We start from the raw sequence: 23,063 nt of genomic DNA, 5'->3' as shown, positions 1-23,063 counted from the left end.
GCCATTTGTATATTTTTTGCCCATTGAAAAATTGTGTTCTTATTATTGTATTTTGAGATTATTTATATATTCTGAATATAAGTCTTTTACTGGATATGTGATTCGTAGATATTTTATTCCATTCTGTGGCTTGACTTTTTATTCTCTTAAGAATGTTTTTAGAAAAGGAAAAGTTCATACTTTTGATGAAGTCCAGTCTACAATTTTTCTTTTATGAGTTGCTTTTGATATCTTATCTGAAAGATCTTTGCCAACCCAAAGTCACAACAATATCAGAAAACAAGTCAAAGTAGTTCATTAAAATTTGGACAGATGTTTCACTGTTTTTGAAAGAAAGGAGAACCCACTCTCAAGTTGTTACACTGAAGAAGTGGAGATAGACAACTTGACAGACTTTTCAGTGCTGGAGAAAGTGCTTCTGTGGTATGGAAGTGAGAACAACCAAGCCTTGTCATTTCCTCTGCAGACGATTGGAAGCCCTTAAGTATTCCTCTGTAGGCTATTTCTGCTCAGATGACATTAAATTGAAATATAGATTTATACTTGTTTTCTTCGTAACATAGATAACATCACTGATGTAAATAAACCCTGTCAAAGTTGGGCTCATTTGCTTCATGACAGGAGAAAATGAATTCATAGTTATTTAACTTGAAGAATCTTGAAGAACTACAAATATAAAAATTAGTCGAGCAAAGAGCACTGCTGTATCTACAGTACTAGTCCCATAGCATTCTTATTACTGCTGGAACACTGTTTACTACCTAATTATAATATGTAAATTTTTTTCTGGTAAATATTCTTTTTACATTCTATATATGTCTACTGCTCTGTGTATAGATAATAGTATTCTAATGTCATTAGTTAATTCTATTTACATTTTTAGTTGCCATTTTTATCTTATGTTCTTAGGGAGTTTGCTAATAATGTTTGCTGATGGAGTTTTTTTTCCCTTCTGTTTTGGAATCATTTTTATAGTTAATGGAATGCTGGATTTTTCAAATTTCCTTAAAGCTGTGGCTGATGTTTCTTATATGGTCTCTCAGAATCCAGGTAAAAAAGACTTCTTCAAAAGTATAGAAGATAATAATTTTGTAACTGATTTTGGGGTTGGGAGGGGTGGTATTTAATATATGAATTAATTTATATTTTACAGAATCTCCCACTAGCATAGGCTGAGAAAAATTAGATATGAATTTTGTCATAAAAGGCATTACAAAACCTGGCTCAAACTGCCCCAATATTCTAACATTCTATCTCTAAACTCTAGTTTTTCCTGCACATTAACTGCTAGACTAATTCTCTTAAAATACTATTTTCACCATGTCATCTTCCTGCTCAAGAATTTGGATGCTCTTCCTATTATCAAATGAGTCTAGGCCAAACTCTCATGCTTAGCCTCTTCATCCCTTCATAATTTTGTTCACCACTCTTCCCTTTATCACAGTACCTTTCCCAGGCAAGAACTCCATACTCCGATTAGTCATAAATCTTCATACATGCCAAAATAATTCTTACTCCCATGACTTTGTTTGTTTGCGTGTTTTTTTTTCTGTTGAAATCTCACATCTGTTTTCTTCTTCATCCTTAACAGCGCTTTCTTCTTTTTGCCAGAAATCTGTTTGTATCTATTCCTAAAAATTTCAGATACTTATGAGTCTCTTAATAACCTTTAGTTTACATTACTTATATATTATAAATAAAGTGGTTGGAAAGGGTATTCGTATTAATGGTAGAAACAGTACCTCCAAAAACACGAAATCTGTGGTGTTCATGACCTGATGTTAGCAATTCTTCTATTTCTCCATTAGGTGATATCAAGTTCTTATGCTTGGTCCTTGGAATTATATATTTTTTATTTTTTATTTGTATAAGTTCAAGGGGTGCAAATGCAGTTTCGTTACGTAGATACATTGCATCCTGGTAAAGTCTGGCTTTTAGTGTAACCATTATCTGAATAGTTATACATTGTACTTATTAAGCAATTTTTCATCCTTCACCCCCTTCCCACACTTCCAAGTCTCCAGTAACTATTATTTCACGCTCTATGTCCATGTGTACACATTTGGCTCCCACCTATACATTTGGCTCCTACCTATAAATAGCTTTCATTATCTCAAGTGAAACAACTCAGAAACAGAAAGATAGATAATAGCTTCATCCATGTTGCTGTAAAATATATTATTTCATTCTTTTTTTATGGCTGACTAGTATTCCACTGTGTGTGTGTGTGTGTGTTTGTGTGTGTGTGTGTACCACATTTTCTTTATCCAGTCATCCATTTATGGACACTTAGGTTCATTTTGTATCTTTGCTATTGTGGATTGTGCTGTGATAAACATATGAGTGCAGGTATCTTTCTGAGATAATGGTTTCTTTTCCTTTGGGTGTATATACCTAGTAGTGGAATTGTTGGATCATACAGTAGTTCTATTTTTAGTTCTTTGAGAAATCTCCACACTACTTTCCATTTTTTCATAATACTCATTTGGCCATTTGTATGTCTTCTTTTGAAAAATGTCTATTCATGTCATTTGCCCACTTTTTAACGGGATTATTTGTTGTTTTTGTTGTCATTGATCTGTTTGAGTTCTTTGTAAATTCTGGATATCAGTCCTTTGTTGGATGCACAGTTTGCAAATATTTTCTCCTATTCTTCAAGTTGTCTGTTCATTCTGTTGATTATTTCTTTTGCTGTGCAGAAGCTTTTTAGTTTAGTTGTCTCATTTGCCTTTTTTTGTTGTTGTTGCTTGTGCTTTCGAATTCTTAGTCATGAATTCTTTGCCTAGACCAATGTCAGTAAGAGTTTTCCTTAGGTTTTCATCTAGTATTCTTTTTTTTTTTTTCCCAGATGGACTGTCGCTCTGTTGCCCAGGCTGGAGTGCAGTGGCCTGATCTTGGCTCACTGCAAGCTCCACCTCCTGGGTTCACACCATTCTCTTGCCTCAGCCTCCCGAGTAGCTGGGAGCACAGGCGCCTGCCACCACGCCTGGCTAATTTTTTATATATTTTTAGTAGAGACGGGGTTTCACCGTGTAAGCCAGGATGGTCTGATCTCCTGACCTTATGATCCGCCTGCCTCAGCCTCCCAAAGTGCTGGGATTACAGGCGTGAGCCACTGCGCCCAGCCTCATCTAGTATTCTTAAAGCTTTGAGTATTACATTTAAGTTTAGATCCATCTTGAGTTGATTTTGTATATGGTGGGAGATAGGGGTCTAGTTTCATTCTTCTGCGAATGGCAGTCCAATTTTCCCTTTACCGTTTATTGAAAAGAGTGTCCTTTCACCAGTGTATGTTTTTGTCAACTTTGTCAAAGATCAAGTGGTTATAGATATGAAACTTCATTTCTGAGTTCTCTTTTCTGTTCCACCAATTTATGTGTCTACTTTTATAGCAGTACCATGCTGTTTTGGTTACTGTTACAGTATAATTTGATATATTACCGTATAATGTGATGTCTCCAGCTTTGTTCTTTTGCTTAGGATTACTTTGGCTATTTGGGCTCCTTTAGTTCCACGTAAAATTTAAGATTATTTTTTCTATTTCTTGAAAAATGACATTGGTATTTTGATAGAGATTGCACTGAATCTGTAGATTGCTTTGGGCAGTATGGTCATTTTAACGATATTAATTTTCTGATCCATGAGCATGGGATGTTTTCCCATTTGTTTGTGTTCTCTATAGTTTATTTCATCACTGTTTTGTAGTTTTCCTTGTAGAGATCTTTCACCTCTTTGGTTAAATGTATTCCTAGGTACTTTGGTTTTTGTAGCTAAGCTAAATGGTATTGCCTTCTTGATTGGTTCTCAGCTTGATACTAGGGTATAGAAATGCCACCAATTTTATCTACTTAAACATTATCAAATTTGTTTATCAAATCTAAGAGTTTTTTTTTTTGGGAGGAGTTTTTAGGGTTTTCTCAGTATAAGATTATATCATCAGCAAACAGACATAATTTGACTTCCTCTTTTCCAACTTGGATGCCTCTTTTTTTTTTTCTCTTGCCTGATTGCTCTGGGTAGGGCTTCCAGTAATATATTGAATACAAGTGGTGAATAGTTTTGTTTCAGTTCTTAGGGGGAATGCTTTAAACATTTTCCCATTCAGAAGGATGTTGGCTGCGGGTTTGTCATATATGGCCATTATTATTTTGTGGTATGTTCCTTTTATAGTGAATCAGATGGTTTATTTATGTATGTATGTATTTTTTTTGAGGTGGAGTCTTGCTCTCTCACACAGGCAGGCTGGAGTGCAGTGGCACAATCTCGGCTCACTGCAGCCTCTGCCTCCCAGGTTCAAGGGATTCTCCTGCCTCAGCCTCCCAAGTAACTGGAACTACAGGGGTGCATCACTATGCCTGGCTAAATTTTTGTATTTTTAGTAGAGATGGGGTTTTACCATGTTGGCCAGGCTGGTTTTGAACTCCTGACCTCAAGTGATCTGCCTGCCTTGGCCTCCCAAAGTGTTGGAATTATAGGCGTGAGCCACTGCACCTGGCCCAGATTTTATTTTGTTAGAATCAAGGCTATGTGAATGTGATAGTCTTTATAGTCCTCGAGCAGCAAGTAAAAAGCAATAAAAACTCTTCAATGCTTATTTATTCATGTAATAAACATTAATGCCTATATATGCAGCAGTGAACCATATAGATATGATGCTTGGCTTGCTTTTTCTTTTTGACATTTTGATAGACTCCATGGCATTAGGATTTGCCTAGTTCTCTTTTGTCTACTTGGTTTCTGACTTACATTTTTTTCTTGTTTCAGTTTCATTTAGTTCTCTGATCTTGCTTATTTCTTTTCTTCTGCTAGGTTTGGGTTTGGTTTGTTCTTGTTTCTCTAGTTCCTTGAGGTGTGACCTTAGATTGCCTATTTGTGTTCTTTCAGACTTTTTGATGTAGTCATTTTATGCTATTAACTTTTATCTTAATACTGCTTTTGCTGTATCCCAGAGGTTTTGATAGGTTGTGTCACTATTATTGTTCAGTTCAAAGAATTTTTAAATTTCTATCTTGATTTCATTGTTGACTCAATGATTATTCAGGAGCAGATTATTTAATTTCCCTGCATTTGCATGGTTTTGAGGGTTCCTTTTGGAGTTGATTTCTAGTTTATTTCACTGTAGCAAGAGTACTTGCTGTAATTTTAATTTTCTTAAATTTGTTGAGTCTTGTTTTGTGGCCTACCATACGGTCTATCTTGGAGGATGTTCCGTGTGCTGATGAATAGAATTCATATTCTGCATTTATTGGGTAGAATGTTCTATAAATTTCTGTTAGATCAATTTTTTTTAGCGTGTAGTTTAAGTCCATTGTTTCTTTGTTGACTTTCTGTCTTGATGACCTGTCTAATGCTGTCAGTGGAGTATTGAAGCCCCCTACTATTGTTGCTGTCTGTCTCATTTCTTAGGTCTAGTAGTAACTGTTTTATAAATTTGGGAGCTCCAATGTTAGGTGCATATATATTTAGGATTGTGATACTTTCCTGTTAGACAAGTCCTATTATTATATAATGTCCCTCTTTGCCTTTTTAAACTGCTGTTGCTTTAAGTTTGTTTTGTCTGATATAAGAATAGCTACTCCTGCTTGCTTTTGATGTCCATTTGCATGGAATATCTTTTTCCACCCCTTTACCGTAGGTTTATGTGAGTGAGTCCTTAAGTGTCAGGTGAGTCTCTTGAAGACAGCAGATACTTGGTTGGTGAATTCTTATCCATTCTGCCATTCTCTATTAAGTGGAGCATTTAGACCATTTACATTCAATGTTAGTACTGAGATGTGAGGTACTATTCAATGTGCTAGTTGTTGATTGAATATCTTGCTTTTTTTTTTTTTTCTTTTTTTTTCCTGTGTTGTTGTTTCATAGGTCCTGTGAAATTGATGCTTTAAGGAGATTCTATTTTGGTGTATTTTGAGGATTTGTTTCAAGATTTAGAGCTCCTTTTAGCAGTTCTTTTAGCAGTCAGTAGTGCTGGCTTGGTAATGGCAAATTCTCTCAGCATTTGTTTGAAGAAAGACTGTATTTTTCTTTCATTTATGAAGCTTAGTTTCACTGGATACAAAATTCTTGGCTGATAATTGTTTTGTTTAAGGAGGCTAAAGATAGGACCCAATCTCTTCTAGCTTGTAGGGTTTCTGCTGAGAAATCTGCTATTAATCTGATAGGTTTTCCTTTATAGGTTACCTGATGCTTTTGCCTCACAGCTCTTAAGATTCTTTCCTTCATCTTGACTTTAGATAACCTGATGACTTTGTGCCAAGGTCATGATCTTTTTGAGATGAATTTCTTAGGTGTTCTTTGAGCTTTTTGTATTTGGATATCTAGATCTCTCACAAGGTTGGGGAAGTTTCTCTTGATTATTCCCTCAAATATGTTTCAACAAACATTTAGATTTCTCTTCTGCTTTGGAAACACCAATTATTCTTTTTTTAAATTATACTTTTAAGTTCTAGGGTACACGTGTACAATGTGCAGGTTTGTTACATATGTATACATATGCCACGTTGGTGTGCTGCACCCATTAACTCATCATTTACATTAGGTATATCTCCTAATGCTATCCCTCCCCCCTCACCCCACCCCATGACAGGCCCCAGTGTGTGATGTTCCCCTTCCTGTGTCCAAGTGTCCTTATTGTTCAATTCCCACCTATGAGTGAGAACATGCAGTGTTTGGTTTTTTGTCCTTGCGTTAGTTTGCTGAAAATGATGGTTTCCAGCTTCATCCATGTCCCTACATTAACTCATCCTTTTTTATGGCTGCATAGTTGGAAACACCAATTATCCTTAGACTTGGTAATTTAAAGTAATCCCAAACTTCCTGGAGGCTTTGTTCTTTTTTTTTTTTTTTTCTTGCTCTGTTGCCAGGCTGGAGTGCAGTGATGCGATCTTGGCTTACTGCAACCTCTGCCTCCTAGGTTCAAATGATTCTCCTACCTCAGCCTCCCGAGTAGCTGGGACTACAGGTGCATGCCACCAAACCCAGCTAATTTTTGTATTTTTAGTAGAGACGGGGTTTCACCAGGTTGGCCAGGATGGCCTCGATCTCTTGACCTCATGATCCACCTGCCTCGGCCTCCCAAAGTGCTGGGATTACAGGACTGAGCCACCACACCCGGCCTGTTCATTTAAAAAAATTCTTTATTCTTTGTTTTTGTTGTATTGGGTTAATTAGAAAACCTTGCCTTCATGCTCTGAAGTTTTTTCTTTTACTTATTTGATTCTATTACTGAGACTTTTCAGCTCATTTTGCATTTCTCTAAGTGTGTCCTTCATTTCCAGAAGTTATGATTGATTTTTATTTATATTATTTCACTGGAGATTTTCCCATACATATCCAGTATCTTTTTTTTTTTATTTCTTTAAGTTAGACTTCACCTTTCTCTGGTGCCTCCTGATTAGCCTAATAATTGACCTTCTGAATTATTTTTCTGGCAATTTAGAGATTTCATCTTGATTTGTATCCATTGCTGCTAAACTTTGGAGTGTGATCTTCTGGAGATGTAAAAGAACGTTATTTTGTCATATTACCAGAATTGTTTTTCTGGTTCCTTCTCATTTGGGTAGACTATGTCAGAGGGAAGCTCTGGGACTCAAGGGCTGCTATTCAGATTCTTTTGTCCCTCAGAGTGCTCCCTTGATTTGGTGCTCTTCCCCTTCCCCTAGGGGCTTCCTGAGACATAGGGCTTCCTGAACAAGGGGCTTCCTGAGAGCCAAACTGCAGTGATTGTTATTTCTCTTTTGGATCTAGCCACCCAGTGGAGCTACCAGACTCCAGACTGGTATTGGAGAGTGTCTGCAAAGAGTCCTGTGATGTGTTCCATCTTCAGGTCTCTCAGCTGTGAATACCAGCACCTGCACCAATGGAGGAAGCAGGGGAATGAAGTGGACTCTGTTAGGGTCCTTGGTTGTATTTTTGTTTAGTGTGCTGGTTTTGTGCTGGTTGGCCTCCAGCCAGGAGGTGGCACTTTCAAGAGCACATCAGCTGTAGTAGTACAGGGAGATTACAAGCTTGCCCTAGGGTCAGGTGGTGGGCAGGGCCATAGAGCTCTCAAGAGATATATTCTTTGTTTTCTGCTACCAGGATTGGTAGAGAAAGACCATCAGGTGGGGCAGGTTAGGCATGTCTGAGCTCAAACTCTCTTTGAGTGGGCCTTGCTGCAGCTGCTGTCGGGGTGAGGGTGTGGTTCCCAGGCCAATGGAGTTATGTTCCTGGGAGGATTATGGCTGCCTCTGCTGCCTGACAGGTCACCAGGGAAGTGGGGGAAAACCAGCAGTGATAGGCCTCACTCAGCTTCCACGCAGCCCACAGTCTGAAAGACTGGTGTCACTCCCACTGTGCTTCACCTATAGCACAGTTTATTTCCAGGCAGGCAGTGAACAGGGATGAGAACTTGCCCCAGGCTACAAGCCTCCCCACTGAGAAAGCAAGCAGACTCACAATTACTTGGCTGTCCCACAGAGCCTGCAAGGGCATCCACCTCTTTCAAGGGGTCTGTGGATTCTCTTGGCTTTCCTGGTATATTCCTGCAGTAGTTCTTGGCACAAAAGTTCACGATGTGAGTGTCTACTTACCACTTTTTGAATCACAACTTAGAATAGCTTATTTACTTTCCTATGTTTCTTGATTTTTCAAGTCCTGGTTTCCTATTTTGACCTTTTGATAATTCATTTTGCCTTGACAAAGCATAAATTACTATTATTTTTTTGGATGTAATATCACTCTTGTTGCCCAGGCTGGAGTGCAATGGCGCGATCTCGCTCACTGCAACCTCTGCCTACCTGGTTCAAGCAATTCTCCTGCCTCAGCCTCCCGAGTAGCTGGGATTACAAGCGCAAACCACCACGCCTGGCTAATTTTTATATTTTTCATAGAAGTGGGATTTCACCATGTTGGCCAGGCTGGTCTTGAACTCCTAACCTCAGGTGATCCACTGCCTCATCTCAGCCTCCCAAAGTGCTGGGATTACAGGCATGAGCCACCGTGCCCTGCTACAAAACATAAATTATATGTATGTATCTGTGGTCAGTACTTAGGAGTCCAAACACACATATAAATCTATAGTCAGAAAAAAATGTAAGTTGAGATCCAGACAATAGGGAAAAATGGTGGATAGGAGGCAGGACTAATTTGCAACTTCTACTGGGACAGACAGAGCAGCGCGTAGGGACCACTTTTTGAATTACAACTGAGAATAGCTTATTTACTTCCCTATATTCCTTGATTTTTCAAGTCCTGGTTTCCTATTTTGACCTTATTTTCTGTTTATGGACATAGTGTTCTGAGACTAATCAAGAACTCTCAGGTTTCTTTTTTTTCTTTTAAAAGAACACACATAATTCTTGAATATATTGTTTTAATAAAATATCCAAGCAATATATGTGTATAAAGATGTGAAAGACCTTCTTTAACCCCTCTAAGATTGCTACAATTTAATACTGACCCGAGAATTCTTTTTATATGCACATACATACATATAATTTATGTTTTGTCAAGGCAAAATGAGTTATCAATCACTAGGCAGAGTGGAAGCAAAGGACCTAGGTCTCATAGAAACTAGTAAAAAGATCAGGCATACAGTTAGAAATCAAGAGACCCCCTAGAAAAAAATAAAAGGGAAAAATGCAAGTATCTTTTTCTTAAGAGAAAAAGAAATTTTGCCACCTTGATTTGCAGAAACTATCTTGTTTAATTGTATTTCTCAATTATGAAATTAGTAATCTTTTAATATAATTACTGGTCATTCATATATTTTTTCTATGAATTGCCTTTTCACATATACTTTTCATTTAAAAAACTAGATTGTTCATCTCATTGATTTGTAGGAGTTTTCATATTCTGGCTATTAATCCTTTGTTATGTATGTTACTAGTGTTTTCTTCTAGTCTATGGTTTCTCTTTTAATTTTGAAATGGTGTCCTTGTTTTTTGGAATGGGACTGTTACATTTTATCACAAAATTTATTATTTTTTCTTTATGTCGTCTGAGTTTTGAGTTGTGCTTAAAGAGGCCTTTCTCACCTCATTAGTGCACACACACATTGTCATCATGATTGTAGAGTACTGGTTTTCAATGCTCCAGGGAACCTGGAGATGGGTAGACGGGAATAGGGCAAGTTAAAATGCCACAAAGCTCACTGTTCTTGTTGAGACTCAGTCATTTTTCTTGAAGAAATTCCTCGGATAACTGCAAGCCTTTGGCTTATTTTCAGAGTTTTGAAACAAGTTGGTTCTGATAATTTCTGCCAGAGTTCTCATTGCTTTTATGGAGGAGATGGTTTCTGGAGGTCCCTTCCTTTGCTATTTTTGTTAACTTGATCAATAATGAGTAGTTGAGGACAGGCATGGTGGCTCATGCCTGCAGTCCCAACACTTTGGGAGGCCAAGGCGGGTGGATCGCTTAAGCCCAGGAGTTCGAGACCAGCCTGGGCAACATGGCAAAACCCCATCTCTACAAAAATACAAAAAAGTTAGCGGGGTATAGTAGTACGTGTCTGTAGTCCCAGCTACTCAACAGGCTGAGGTGGGAGAATCGTTTGAGCTGGGGAGGCAGAGGTTGCAGTAAGCTGAGATTGTGTGATTGCATTCCAGCCTGGGCTATAGACAGATACCCTGTCTTAAAAAAATTAATTAATTAAAAAAAGACTAATTGAATGAATAAATAATGCCCAGCTTTTTCTCCTTGATTGTACTTATCAAAGAACTTAGTAATCGTTAGTTTATTATATGATGAATTTCAAGAAAATCTAGTCTGACTATAATGTGATTTTCTGTCTGAAATTGATCATGGGAATTGTGTTTTTTTTTTTGTCAAGGCTAATTAGTAGTGATCAGGGAGAATTTAAATTTAGCAGTTGAACATGGCTTTCAATCTGTTTAATTCTTAAGGAAGTTTTTTTGTGGAAAATTATAATTTATCTGAATATTTTCTTTTTAAAATTAAAAATATACTGAGCTCTCTGATGTGACTACAAATTTTAGAAAATGATAAAGTGATTTGGTATTTAATTTATTTTAGTTAAATTGTTCTAAAATTATAGAATCTAAGATTCAGAAGTAGATGTCTTGGGGAGCCCCAGATTTGGTTTGCTAGTCAGGGTCACGCTGAATATTTCCTTCTGACCAGGTTCTTTTCAATTCATTTTATATGCTAAGGATTGTTAACATAAGAATATGAAATTCCTATGGAGAAAAAAAGACCAATGTTTTAGTCACTATTATAAAGTTATTTTATAACAGTGATTTACTTGTTGATAAATATTTATAAAATCCCGTGCTTGTATAAGGTTATTTTCCCTTAGTGGGCTATTGACACAAAGTCACCTCCTTTTCCAAGAAAAGCTATTGATTCTCATGGTATACTAATTTGTTTTTTGCAGCATTCTGGGATGCCTTGAAGATTTTCTGTAGGATAAAAGGTGGTCGAGTTTCAACTGATGAAATATTTGGTGTTTTGGATAGCATGGGTATCCCTATAAACCCTGAAATTTTAGAAGAAGTGATAAAACATACCTATATTGACAGTGAGTTATTTGCATTGAAATATATATGTAAATATATGTGTGCATGTATTCATACATTTTTTTTCTGGATATCAATTTTGTGATCTGTCCTTTGCTTCTCCTTTTTTCTCTTGATTCTTACCTTTTGCCATTGACACTGTTTACTGGTGTCTATAGTAAGAAATAGTCTAGAAAAATTAAGTGAGAAGTTTCTAAAATTGTTATAGTTTGGTATGTTTGGTAAAAGAGTAAAATGAATTTTAAAAGAATTCAGCCTTATATCTCTTTTCCAAGTCATTTCTGGTCTTTGTGGAGAAGTAGTTTCTTGTAGTGTCGAGGGCATTGACTCCACAAGTTAGAAGACCTAAATTTCTTGAATTCTCAACTTTATTATGTAGCTTTGATTAAACAATTTTGCTATGCCCTTCAGTTACTCTCTGTACAATGCGGATTGCTTTAAACATGATAAAAATATTTAGCAGGTGTTTTGTATTACATGTTTACTTGTAACCAGAGGATGTCCTATAATAATTAGTGATTAATTGATTGATTCATTTTATTATTTTATTATTTTTAGAGCCTCACTCTGTTGCCCAGGCTGTAGTGCAATGTCGCGATCATAGCTTGCTGTAATCTTGACCTCCTAGGCTCAGTAATCCTCCCACCTCATCTTCCTGAATAGCTAGGACTATAGGTGTGTGCCATCATGCCAGGCTAATTTTTATTTTGTAGAGATGAGGTCTTGCTATGTTTCCTAGGCTGGTCTCAAATTTCTGGCCACAAGTGATCCTCCTGCCTCAGCCTGCTGAGTAGCTGGAATTACAGGCATGAGCCACTGGGCCCAGCCTGATTCATTCACTTAATGAATCAGATAGTCATTTAATATCTACTATGCCTGGAACTGTGCTAGGTGATGCAAAGATGAATAAAACACACTTCTTCTTCTTCCCTTTTTTTTTTTTTTTTTTTTTTTTTGAGGGAACTCACATTCAAGTGTGGAAAAAACTAAGCAAACCAAAAATTAAAATGCTCCATGGCAAATACTATAATAGAGTGTACATAGGCTGCTAATACATACTGGAAGCCTTGGGGAAAGATTACCAGAGGAACTGATGTCTGAGCTGAATCTTGAAGGATCAGTATGAATTAAGTAGTTGAAGGTGGTAGTGAAGAGTGAGAAAAACATCTTAAGCCAAAGGAACAGTTTGTGTAAATATGGCAGAAAAATACTCAGACATGACATCTTTCTGAGTGGGCTTCCACTAGTTTTTGTCATTTATTAATGGTGGTTTTGTAGTGGGCTTTTGGTTGCTGATATGTGGTCTGGAGATAGAATCCAGCCACATGGAGTTCTATTAAGAAGTCAGGTATGGTGGGCTCTGGGGTGAGGCATGAGTGGAAGGATATGATGGGGTATGAAAATGTAAAATGGGGATTTTAAAGCCTAATCTTAAGCCTTTAGGGCATGCCCTACCAGGAACAACAGAAATCATATATGAAACAGCTGCAGTACTTTGCTTTTTGCTTGTGGAGTTCTGGTCTCGGTCTCCAGGTCTCCTGCTTTATTTGGGGAGGTATATTGGACAAATGATACTAATTTTATAGACTTGTTATAGGAATTAAATATACACATCACAGTGCTTGGCACCTAGAATAGACACAAGAAGGGTGAGGTAGAAACCTGAGAGTCATCCTTAACAACTCTACTTCTCTATTCCTCATGCAATAGTTCCCTTATTTAAAGTCTTCGATATATCTTTTTAAAAACTTTTCCTTTTTTTTCTGTATATAAGATAGATATCTCTTAAGTCTTTCCATTTCTCTCTCTCTCTCTTTTTTTTTTTTACTCCTCTCTGTTGCCAGACTGTAGTGCAGTGGTGTGATCTTGGCTGACTGCAACCTCCGACTCCCTGGTTCAAATGGTTCTCCTGCCTCAGCCTCCAAGTAGCTGGGATTACAGGCACGTGCTACCACGCCCAGCTAATTTTTGTATTTTTAGTAGAGACGGGGTTTCACCATGTTAGCCAGGATGGTCTCGATCTCCTGACCTTGTGATCCGCCCGTCTCGGCCTCCCAAAGTGCTGGGATTACAGGCTTGAGCCACCACGCCCAGCCTGATTTATTTCTCTTTATCTTCCTATCTTAGTCCAAGTTCACATAACCTTTCCTCAGGACCATTGCAGTTCATCCTAACAAATATACCCCTATCCACTCTTATATTCCTTTACAGTGCAGCTGTAATGATCTTCGTTCAAATACAGGTCTGATCATGTTATTCTCCTCACATGAAATCTAATAATACCTCTTGGGATAAATAACTCTTTTAGTGTGGTTTACAGGGCCTTGCATGTTCTGGCTTTTACCCAGATCTTCATCTTTATCTGAGACCATATTCTCCCTTGCTCTCTGTGCCTTCTTAGTTTCAACTACATACCATGCCCCTTCTTGCCAAATGGCTGTTGCATGTGTTCATCTCTCTTCCTTGAAACCTTTCTCTCCCCTTAAAGTGTAAGTTAATTCCTACTTATACTTTAGATCCAAACTCAACTGTCTTTTCCTCAGGGATGTTTTCCCAGACCTCTCTGAGTAGGTCAGATTCTCATGTTATACACTCTCATAGCACGATTCACAATTGAAATTTGTATTTTTGTTGGATTGACATTGGTGTTTCAAATAAGACTGAGCATCAGGTGAGCAGATATCATGTCTGCTTTAGCTTAATACTGTATCTTCAATACCTAGCATGGTGCTTATGGCACATATTAACCGCTCAACAAATATTTGTTGAATGAGTGGATAATTCTGATTCCTCATGCCACATCTTCCAATCAGAAAGAACAAAATATTCTTCATTTTATCATATAAACAAGCTGGCTGCAGTTTGAGGCAAAATTCCTCATAAGGAAAGTCCTTATCTTTTGACCAGGAAAATCATCTTAATAGATATATTAGATTATGAGAGTTAAAACATACCGGGAAACATCTAGATTGAGCAAAAAGATAAGGTAAAGTACTGTACATAAGAAAGCAACAGGAATTTGATTTGAAATATAGTGGTGGCTCAGTAGTGGAGGAAGAAGATGGATAGAACCTAAGAGTGAGTGAGGGTAGAGTAACCACAGAACTTTAGGACCATAGTATGTAGTTGCTTGCTGTGCTTCTTAAGAACTCCCTTACTCCCATCAATTGCAAATTACCAGTAAAAGTTGGTTATATACAATAAACTTGTATTAATATTGTTGGTGGGGAGATTTCAAGGATAAAGACCTATGGGTTCTATGTTGGATCTTCTTGGGGCAGAAAGAGGATTGCACCTGTAGAAGGCAATAATGTGAGTGAGATCAAGAGTCCATGGGAATAGAGAAACAAACCTAAAATAAACAAAAAGAGTACAAATGACTCAGGAATCCTCAAATTTTGGTCAAGGTATTGATTTATGTTAGTGTATGCTCTGGGGTCTGAGCTATTTTAATGTTAAAGGAAAAGTTAACCCCAGGATGCCAACAATTTTGGGTTACCCAGGTAGGAGATGTTAATTTTTCTGTAGCAGAATTTTGCAGTAAGAAATAATATAACACAGTTATCCTGCTAAAAGAAGACAGCACTGCAGGTGCTGTTCTAGCATCTTATTTTTGTATTTGGTATATTGTTGAAGATGATAGGTAGATAATATGTTCATCTTTATAGGTGTTCACAATGAGGGAGAAGGAATTATGCCTCTGAAATTTTCAGGAAAGTCCAAGGAGGATTTGCTTTATTTAGATATGGCAAGAAGTGCCATATGGAAAATCAGCTGATGGCAGTTCTTAGAGGGTCAGGTATTTTGGTTTCTGAAATAGTGTATTGGTATAGCAGTTTTTTTTTCTCTCATGGACGTTAGAGATCTGAAAAATTGAACTGGTTGGAAAGTTGTGACTAGTGCAGTTTTTACTAGAGGAGGCTTTTGATATTGTGGAGCTACCTGAAGATTACAGAAATGTAGTGTTAATGGTCACTTAGTACCTTCAGAGTAATGTTGCCTTGCATATATGACCTTAATAATTAGGATCATTTTTTTTTCTCTCACAGTAGGTAGTTGTGTTTTCCAGGATGAATTTCTTCCAGAATTATATACCTTAGAGTAGGAGGCTGTTTTGAGCTTCCCTTAGGAAATAAATGATACCTATGACCGTATTGATTGCCTTAGTTTCAACCAGGAATCATTCTTTAAGGTTTTGCTAAGTCAGATAGGGACCAAGATCGTCATTTCAGATTCTGGAATGTGTCTTCGGCCACTAGGGACTATTTAAGTAGGTAATATTTGTTTGGGAGTTTCATGATAGGTGTTTATTATTGCATAGATGCAAGGAATAAATTTGAGCAAGAGCTAATGAATCTGTGAACATGGTTGACTACCACACTCTTATTAGTTGAGGCTGGACTTCTGTTCAGAGAAAGGAGTTTTCTAAATGAAGAGCAGGTAAAAGCAAGATGGCCTTTTCCACTGGATTAATACATGTATGGTCTAACAGAATACTTTTTAATGATCAGATTCAAGAGCTTGTGGGTTGAAGAAGCTTTGAGTTGTCTTAGGACTTAAGCTATGATCTAAGAACATGGGACATGCAATCAATCTACCTAAGTGCCAGTTACTGGGGGAGATTATGGGAAGTGTTAGAACTATAATCAAAACTAGGATGAGGATAAATACCAAGGAAATAAGAAACCAGAATGTAGGAAGCAGTCTCTAATCAGAAGGCAATTTAGCACCAATTTTGTCTAGCATTTCTTTGATTGGTTCAAACACATAGTACTTGCTTTGCAGTGATTTAAAGGCCTGCACCTGAAATACATAGTTTACCAATTTTCAGAGAATCAGAGTGAATCAGGTGGACCCAACACCAAAATGATACTATTCTTTGATTTAAATATTTGCTTCTCGTCGCGGCAAGAGGGGCAGGGTGGCTGGGCCACTCCCCTTGGCCCTGGTCCCGGCCTGCCCCACCCAGCTGCCATGGCCCAGGATGAGGGTATATATTCAGAGGGGACACAGGATGCCAGCGCAGAAGGAGCCGGGTGGAGCTGTGGTCGCACTGAGGAAGCTTTGTAGGTACATGCATTGCATCCCTATTTTCACAAAGCTTGGCTATCAGAGCATTATGAACACTAATGACCTCAAACTCAGGTTGTCCAAAGCTGAGCAAGAACACCCACTACGTGTCTGGAGTGAGCTTGAAGAAGCCCAACAGGTAGAACTTTATGCAGAGCTCTAGGCCTTCAACTTTGAGGAACTGAACTTCTTCTTCTAAAAGGCCATTGAAGGATTTAACCAGTCCTCTCATCAAGAAAAGGTGGATGCGTGAATGGAACTTGTCCCTCGAGAGGTACTGGGCAGTGCTACAGGGAAGCTAGATCAGCTCCAGGCCTGGGAAAGCAAAGAACTTTTCCAGATTTCTCAGAACAAAGTAACAGTTTTTCTAGTTGGTGGACAAGGGACTAGACTCATTGCATATCCAAAGGGGATGTATGATGTTGGTTTGCCATCCCATAAGACACTTTTTCAGATTCAAGCAGAGCATATCCTGAAGCTACAATAGTTAGCTGAAAAATGTTATGGCAACAAATGCATTATTCCATATAATGATCAGTGGCAGAACAGCGGAATCTACAAGGAGTTCTTCACCAAGCACAAGTACTTTGGTTTAAAAAGAAAAGAAAATATAATCCTTTTTTCAGCAAGGAATGCTCCCTGCCATGAGTTTTGATGGGCAAATTATTTTGGAAGAGAAGAACAAAGTTTCTATTGCTCCACATGAGAATGGTGGTCTTTATTGGGCTCTTGCAGCCTGGCATATTGTGGAGGATATGGTGCAAAGAGGCATTTGGAGCATTCATGTCTATTGTGTTGACAACATATTAGTAAAAGTGGCAGGCCCACGGTTCATTGGATTTTGCATTCAGAAAGGAGCAGACTGTGGAGCAAAGGTGGTAGAGAAAACAAACCCTGCAGAACCAGTTGGAGTGGTTTGCCGAGTGGATGGAGTTTACCAGGTGGTAGAATATAGTGATGTTTCCCTGGCAACAACTCAAAAACAAAGCTCAAATGGATGATTGCCGTTCAATGTGGAGAATATTGCCAACCATTTATTCACCGTACCATTTCTGAGGATGTTGTCAATGTTTATGAACCTCAGTTGCAGCACCATGTGGCTCAAAAGAAGATTCCTTATGTGGATACCCAACAGCACTTAATTAAGCCAGATAAACCCAGTGGAATCAGTATGGAAAAATTTGTCTTTGACATCTAGTTTGCAAAGAAGTTTGTGGTTTATGAAATATTATGGGAAGATGACTTTTCCACACTAAAGAATGCTGACAGTCAGAATGGGAAAGACAATTTTACTACCGCAAGGCACACTTTCATTATTGCTGGGTTCTCAATGCAGGGGTCACTTTATAGATGAAAATGGCTCTCATCTTCCAGCAATTTCCCACTTAAAGGATTCCAATGATGTACCAGTCCAGTGTGAAATTTCTCCTCTTATCTCTAATGCTGAGGAAGGAATAGAAAGTTATGTACAGATGTAGAATTCCATGCATCTTTAATCATCGATGAGAATGGAGTTCATGAGCTGGTGAAAAATGGAATATGAACCTGATTCCAAGTTCTACCACAATAGGAATAGCTTTTATTTTTGATAGACCAACTGTGAACCTATAGGACCTCCTGGATGACTGAAGTTTAAATATCCACAGGGTTTTATTTTGCTTGTTGAACTCTTATAGCTACTGCAAACTTCCTAAGATCTAGATGACTGAACTTCAGATAGCATTTTTATAATTCTCAACTCATTGAAGGTCTTATTTATATTTTTCAATTGTGTATTTTTTTCCAAGGCAAGGAAACCATTGGCAATCCAAGAAATTTCCTACAGCTGAACTATAGTCAGGATGTTCAACATCACTTTACTTGGAGCTGGAGGCATTTGTTTTTGAAGTTGTGCATAGTAATAATATGTCATTGTAGATGTTGAAAGGTTTCTATGATACCAAAAGTTTATTTTATCAAACATTAAACTTTTTAAATGAAATAATTGGACAGTAAAATAAACTTATCTTCCTGTCTGTGGAAAACAATAAAAATTTGCTTCTTCCTCTCAGAGTTTTCACTTATGCATATTATTGAGCAGTTGATTTTTTATGAATAGACTGAAGAAAAAAAAATCACTATTATAGATAGATAAGTAAATTTTCAGTCTTTTTCATCTTGGATGGCAAACAAAATCAAATATTTGGAGGCAAGAATTATTGAGCAAAGCGTTTTCTATCTCTGTGCACAATTGAAATGACATTATTCAAGGTCACTGCATCTGAACACATCCTCATTCATGCATTATTCAAGAAGAAAAATGGTCTTTGACGGGCAGGGGCAGGAATAGTGGGAAGTTATGAGAGTGCTGGACATGGAGAAGGTACAAAGTAAATCATTGTCTGCTATTCACTATGTAGAATTGCATTGTTTTTTATTGCCTTCTGTATATTTTGTTCAGTCAAAAATAATTTTTAGTGATAAGAAGTAGGTGCTTTGCGAGGCATTGGGGAAAAAAATGAAAAACACATCCTCTGTTCTTGAGGAGTTCACAATCTAGAAATGAAGTCAAAAGAGTAAGTAAATACCTGTAATAAACTCTAAAAAACATGTAAAATGAGAAAATATCCTGATTAGCATGAGAGCTTAAAATATGACTATTTCTTTTGATGAAAAACTGTTTTATTAAGGAGAAAAGACCATGGCCTTACTCTTATGTTTTAGTGTGTACTGAGTTATCAATTCATGATTTCAGATTCTATTCAGAACTTGTAATAGTTGGCTCTTTGTTCCTACTTGCCACACATTCTGTGGTGTTTTCATGTTAGAATAGGATGGCAGATATATCTATGTTCAAAAGTAAATACAGTATTTGAACTTATTCTATTACAGGTAACCACATGGTGGATATTGGGGATATTATATTTATTTTGAATGAGCTACAGGAACAGTATGAGGATGTTCGTAAGTGACCTCGTGTTGCTATGATAAGTTTTGTTTATAATTAAAGTCTTTACATTAAATCTTAATTTATAAGTTTTATTTTATAAAGGATTTTGAAAACCTCTGAATAATTTACCCTCTTAAATCAGGGAGATAAAATATAATACTCAAAATGCTATTTACATGTCTTCTTTTTAGAAATGTCTATGCACGTTCTTTGCCCAGTTATCAATTAATTAATTAATTAATTATTTTGAGATGGAGTTTTGCACTTGTTGCCCAGGCTGGAGTGCAGTGGCGCGATCTTGGCTCACTGCAACCTTTGCCTCCTGGGCTCAAGTGATTCTCCTGCCTCAGCCTCTGAAGTAACTGGGGTTACAGGCATATGCCACCATGCCCAGCTAGTTTTGTATTTTTAGTAGAGAGAGGGTTTCACCATGTTGGTCAGGCTGGTCTTGAACTCCTGACATCAGGTGATCCACCTGCCTCAGCCTCCCAAAGTGCTGAGATTATAGGCGTGAGCCACCACGTCTGGCTCTTTGCCCAGTTTTTAAAGGTTTTTTTTTTTTTTTCCCCACTGTTGAGTTGTTTGAATTCCTTATAAATTCTGGATATTAATCCCTTCTCAGATGAATAGTTTGCAAATATTTTCTCCCATTCAAGAGGTTGTCTCTTCATTCTGTTATTTCTTTTGCTGTGCGAAGCTTTTTGGTTTAATATAGTCTCATTCGTCTATTTTTGTTTTTGTGGCTGGTGCTTTTGAGATCTTAGTCATAAAATCTTTGCCTAGACCAATGTCCTGTAGACTTCTCCCTATGTTATCATCAAACAGTTTTTTAGTTTCAGGTCTTATGTTTAAGTTTTTAATCCAGCTTGAGTTGTTTTTTGTATATGATGACAGATAGGGGTTTAGTTTCATTCTTCTGCATATGGTTATCCACTTTTCCCAGCACCATTTATTGAAGAGGGTATCCTTTCCTCAGTGTACATTCTTGACTGCTTTGTTGGCTTTGTTGCTCTGTTGGGCATAAACCAACAGTTGATCAGTTGGGTGTAAATATGTGACTTTATTTCTGGGTCCTTTATTCTGTTCCATTGGTCTCTGTGTCCATTTTTTTTTGAGATGGAGTCATGCTGTGTCACCTAGGCTGCAGAGCAGTGGTGTGATCTCAGCTCACTGCAACCTCTGCCTCCTGGGTTCAAGCGATTCTCCTGCTTCAGTCTCTTGAGTAGCTGGGATTACAGGCATGCATGGCCATGCCTGGCTAATTTTTGTATTTTTAGTAGAGACGGGGTTTCAACATATTGGCCGGCTGGTCTTGAACTTCTGACCTCAGGTGATCCACCTGCCTCGGCCTCCCAAAGTGCTGGGATTATAGGTGTGAACCACTGTGCCCGGCTTTTTTTTTTTTTTTTTTTTTTGATTTAGATTAATTTTATTGACAAGATTTATAAGAACAAATTAAATATTTAAAATCAAAGGCCAATTATTAGGTCTCATTTAGTTGCTTATTTTGTTCACTTCTATTTACCTTTCCCTAGTGTCTAAGTAACTATCAAACAAGTCAAACCTGTGAAAATACCTGTTAACATTCAACATATATATTTCTGTTCTATGATGCAAAGATATTTTTCAACACTTAATTGGTACATCAAATGTGTCATTCTGTCATAAGCAGCATGTTTTAAAATTCAGATTTAATAAACTGATTTAAGACAGTAAATTGAAAGACAAAATTAGTCTCATTCAGGAGTGGTCCATTATGTTGATCATCTAGAATCAACACTGATTAGCCAAACTTTAAAAGCCAGAGCCCCAACTCCAGAGAAACATTAAATTTCTTTAATGTAAAAGTATATTATTTTTGAGACACACTCTGTCAGAGATATCCACGATTACTTGCACATTATATTCTGGCATTATAATCTGGTACTTTAATCGTAATCATGAAGGTGGCTAGGTTTCCGGTAAATATCAGCATTTTATATGGGCAAAAGCAGTTAATAAAAATTGGTTCATTTACTATAAGCCAAGTGTGCTTGTACTTAATCCCACCCTTTCCCAAAGTTTTTGAAGCTTTGATATGTTGATTTTTGGTCTGTCCTTAATATAAAACGTACCTACAGACACTTTTACAGAGTTAATACTAAAATTACAAATTGATGACACTTTCAAGCAAAGCAGGATAACTGTTCCTTCAGTGTTTCATCACTGAATTGACTTTCCCTGCTCCATCATACTGTCTGGCTGAACACTGACATTCCATAGTCTACAACTGTAAAGATACCTACCTATGTGAGTTTAAAAAGTGGTCTGCACAAAAGAAATAAAAAAACTTTATATACAACAAATTGTTTTTTAAAAATACAAAAATAACACCTATCACTTTTGTCATGCTAACAATCTGACATATATACACATGCAGGAGAAAAGTTCCAATTCAGTCATCTGGACAACTGTAGCTTGTATATTTTTAATATGATGGACACACTGCCACTGAATTTTCACACTGACAGAGATGTGTATTCAAAATATTTCATATACTAAATACTGCAATCTCTGTGTGTATAAATCCCAGTCATAATAGTTTTTGTTCTACTTGATTAAAAGTGTGCCTTAAGCAAGCTAATATTAAGTGCACTAAAAACCACGACAGTTCAAGAATCTATGACCTTATATAAAGAAACCCAAAATGTACAAAATACAACTATAAAAGCAAGATTAATTAATGCCATGCAAGATTTTAACTAAAAATGTCATAGAAATGCAATTTAAAATAGCAAACTCAAATTCACATAACACTCAAGATAATGAGGTCAGCAGTAAGTTCTATCGTTGCTTAAAAAGGATTTAGAAAAGGAATTACATTCTCTTTGCTGGTGTAATGGTATAAATCAGATCTTCGAATCTATGGGAACAAGTCATCTTCTCTGTCCTCTATCTCAAGAAATTAGCTCTTTTACATTAGCTGTTTTTATGAAATCTTTTCTTTCAGTTAAATCATAAGTAGGATAATTTTCATAGACCTTTTTGCAAATCTGTTTCATTGTGACTTCTTCCAAGTTAGCACTGGCCAGTAATTTATTGTTTCCTTTAATTCTTCATCTGTAGGGGGTTTCTTCAACTTTTTAATTAAAGGTTCATCATCTGAACTGTCCTCAGACTCACTTTCTTTTTTGGAACTGTTTTGATTCTTCTTGGTGGTGCTGCCATCTGCTTTCTTAACATTGGCACTTTTCACAGATTTTTTACTTTTAGAAGTAGCTTTCTGTTTAGGTTTTCCTCTTTTGGCTGTCTTTTTTTGGTGGCTCCTCTTCACTTTCTTTATCTTCATCATCTGAAGACTCTTACTTGTTTTTCTTTTCATCTTCATCACTACCAGATACATCTGACAGAATTTCAGGATGTTTGGTTCGCTTAGCCTTTCTTGCCATTCCAGAACTGTTCCGTTCCTTTTTACTGCCTTTGCTAGAAGTTTTTTTAGATTTTGGCAATGGTTTGCCAGAAGGCTTTGGATGCATTAAGAAATTCAAGATCCTCTTCACTAGTTCACT

The 23,063-nt window shown here is 37.1% G+C and overlaps 1 protein-coding gene and 2 pseudogenes across 3 annotated transcripts in view; 2 read left to right on the top strand and 1 right to left on the bottom strand.

Moving 5' to 3' along the window:
- Positions 1–23,063, top strand: part of EFCAB13 (EF-hand calcium binding domain 13) — a 126,800-nt gene that overhangs the window by 25,405 nt on the left and 78,332 nt on the right. The window contains exons 8-9 of one of the 2 annotated variants that reach the window (XM_011973264.1): positions 11,375–11,518; positions 19,458–19,529. In XM_011973264.1, coding sequence (XP_011828654.1) covers positions 11,375–11,518; positions 19,458–19,529 — 216 coding nt within the window. The remainder of the gene's footprint in view (positions 1–11,374; positions 11,519–19,457; positions 19,530–23,063) is intronic. The other variant, XM_011973266.1, reaches the window with a different exon arrangement.
- Positions 16,636–18,129, top strand: LOC105534544 (annotated as a pseudogene). Its single transcript, XR_001005297.1, has one exon. The product of XR_001005297.1 is annotated as a UDP-N-acetylhexosamine pyrophosphorylase pseudogene (transcript).
- The window catches only part of LOC105534551, a 3,455-nt pseudogene continuing 2,843 nt past the window's right edge, over positions 22,452–23,063 (bottom strand).

Source organism: Mandrillus leucophaeus, unplaced genomic scaffold (genome assembly GCF_000951045.1).
Source record: "Mandrillus leucophaeus isolate KB7577 unplaced genomic scaffold, Mleu.le_1.0 Scaffold1362, whole genome shotgun sequence".
Lineage (NCBI taxonomy): Eukaryota > Metazoa > Chordata > Mammalia > Primates > Cercopithecidae > Mandrillus > Mandrillus leucophaeus.
Note: the sequence above shows the minus strand (reverse complement) of the source record. Positions and strands in the feature narration are given on the sequence as shown.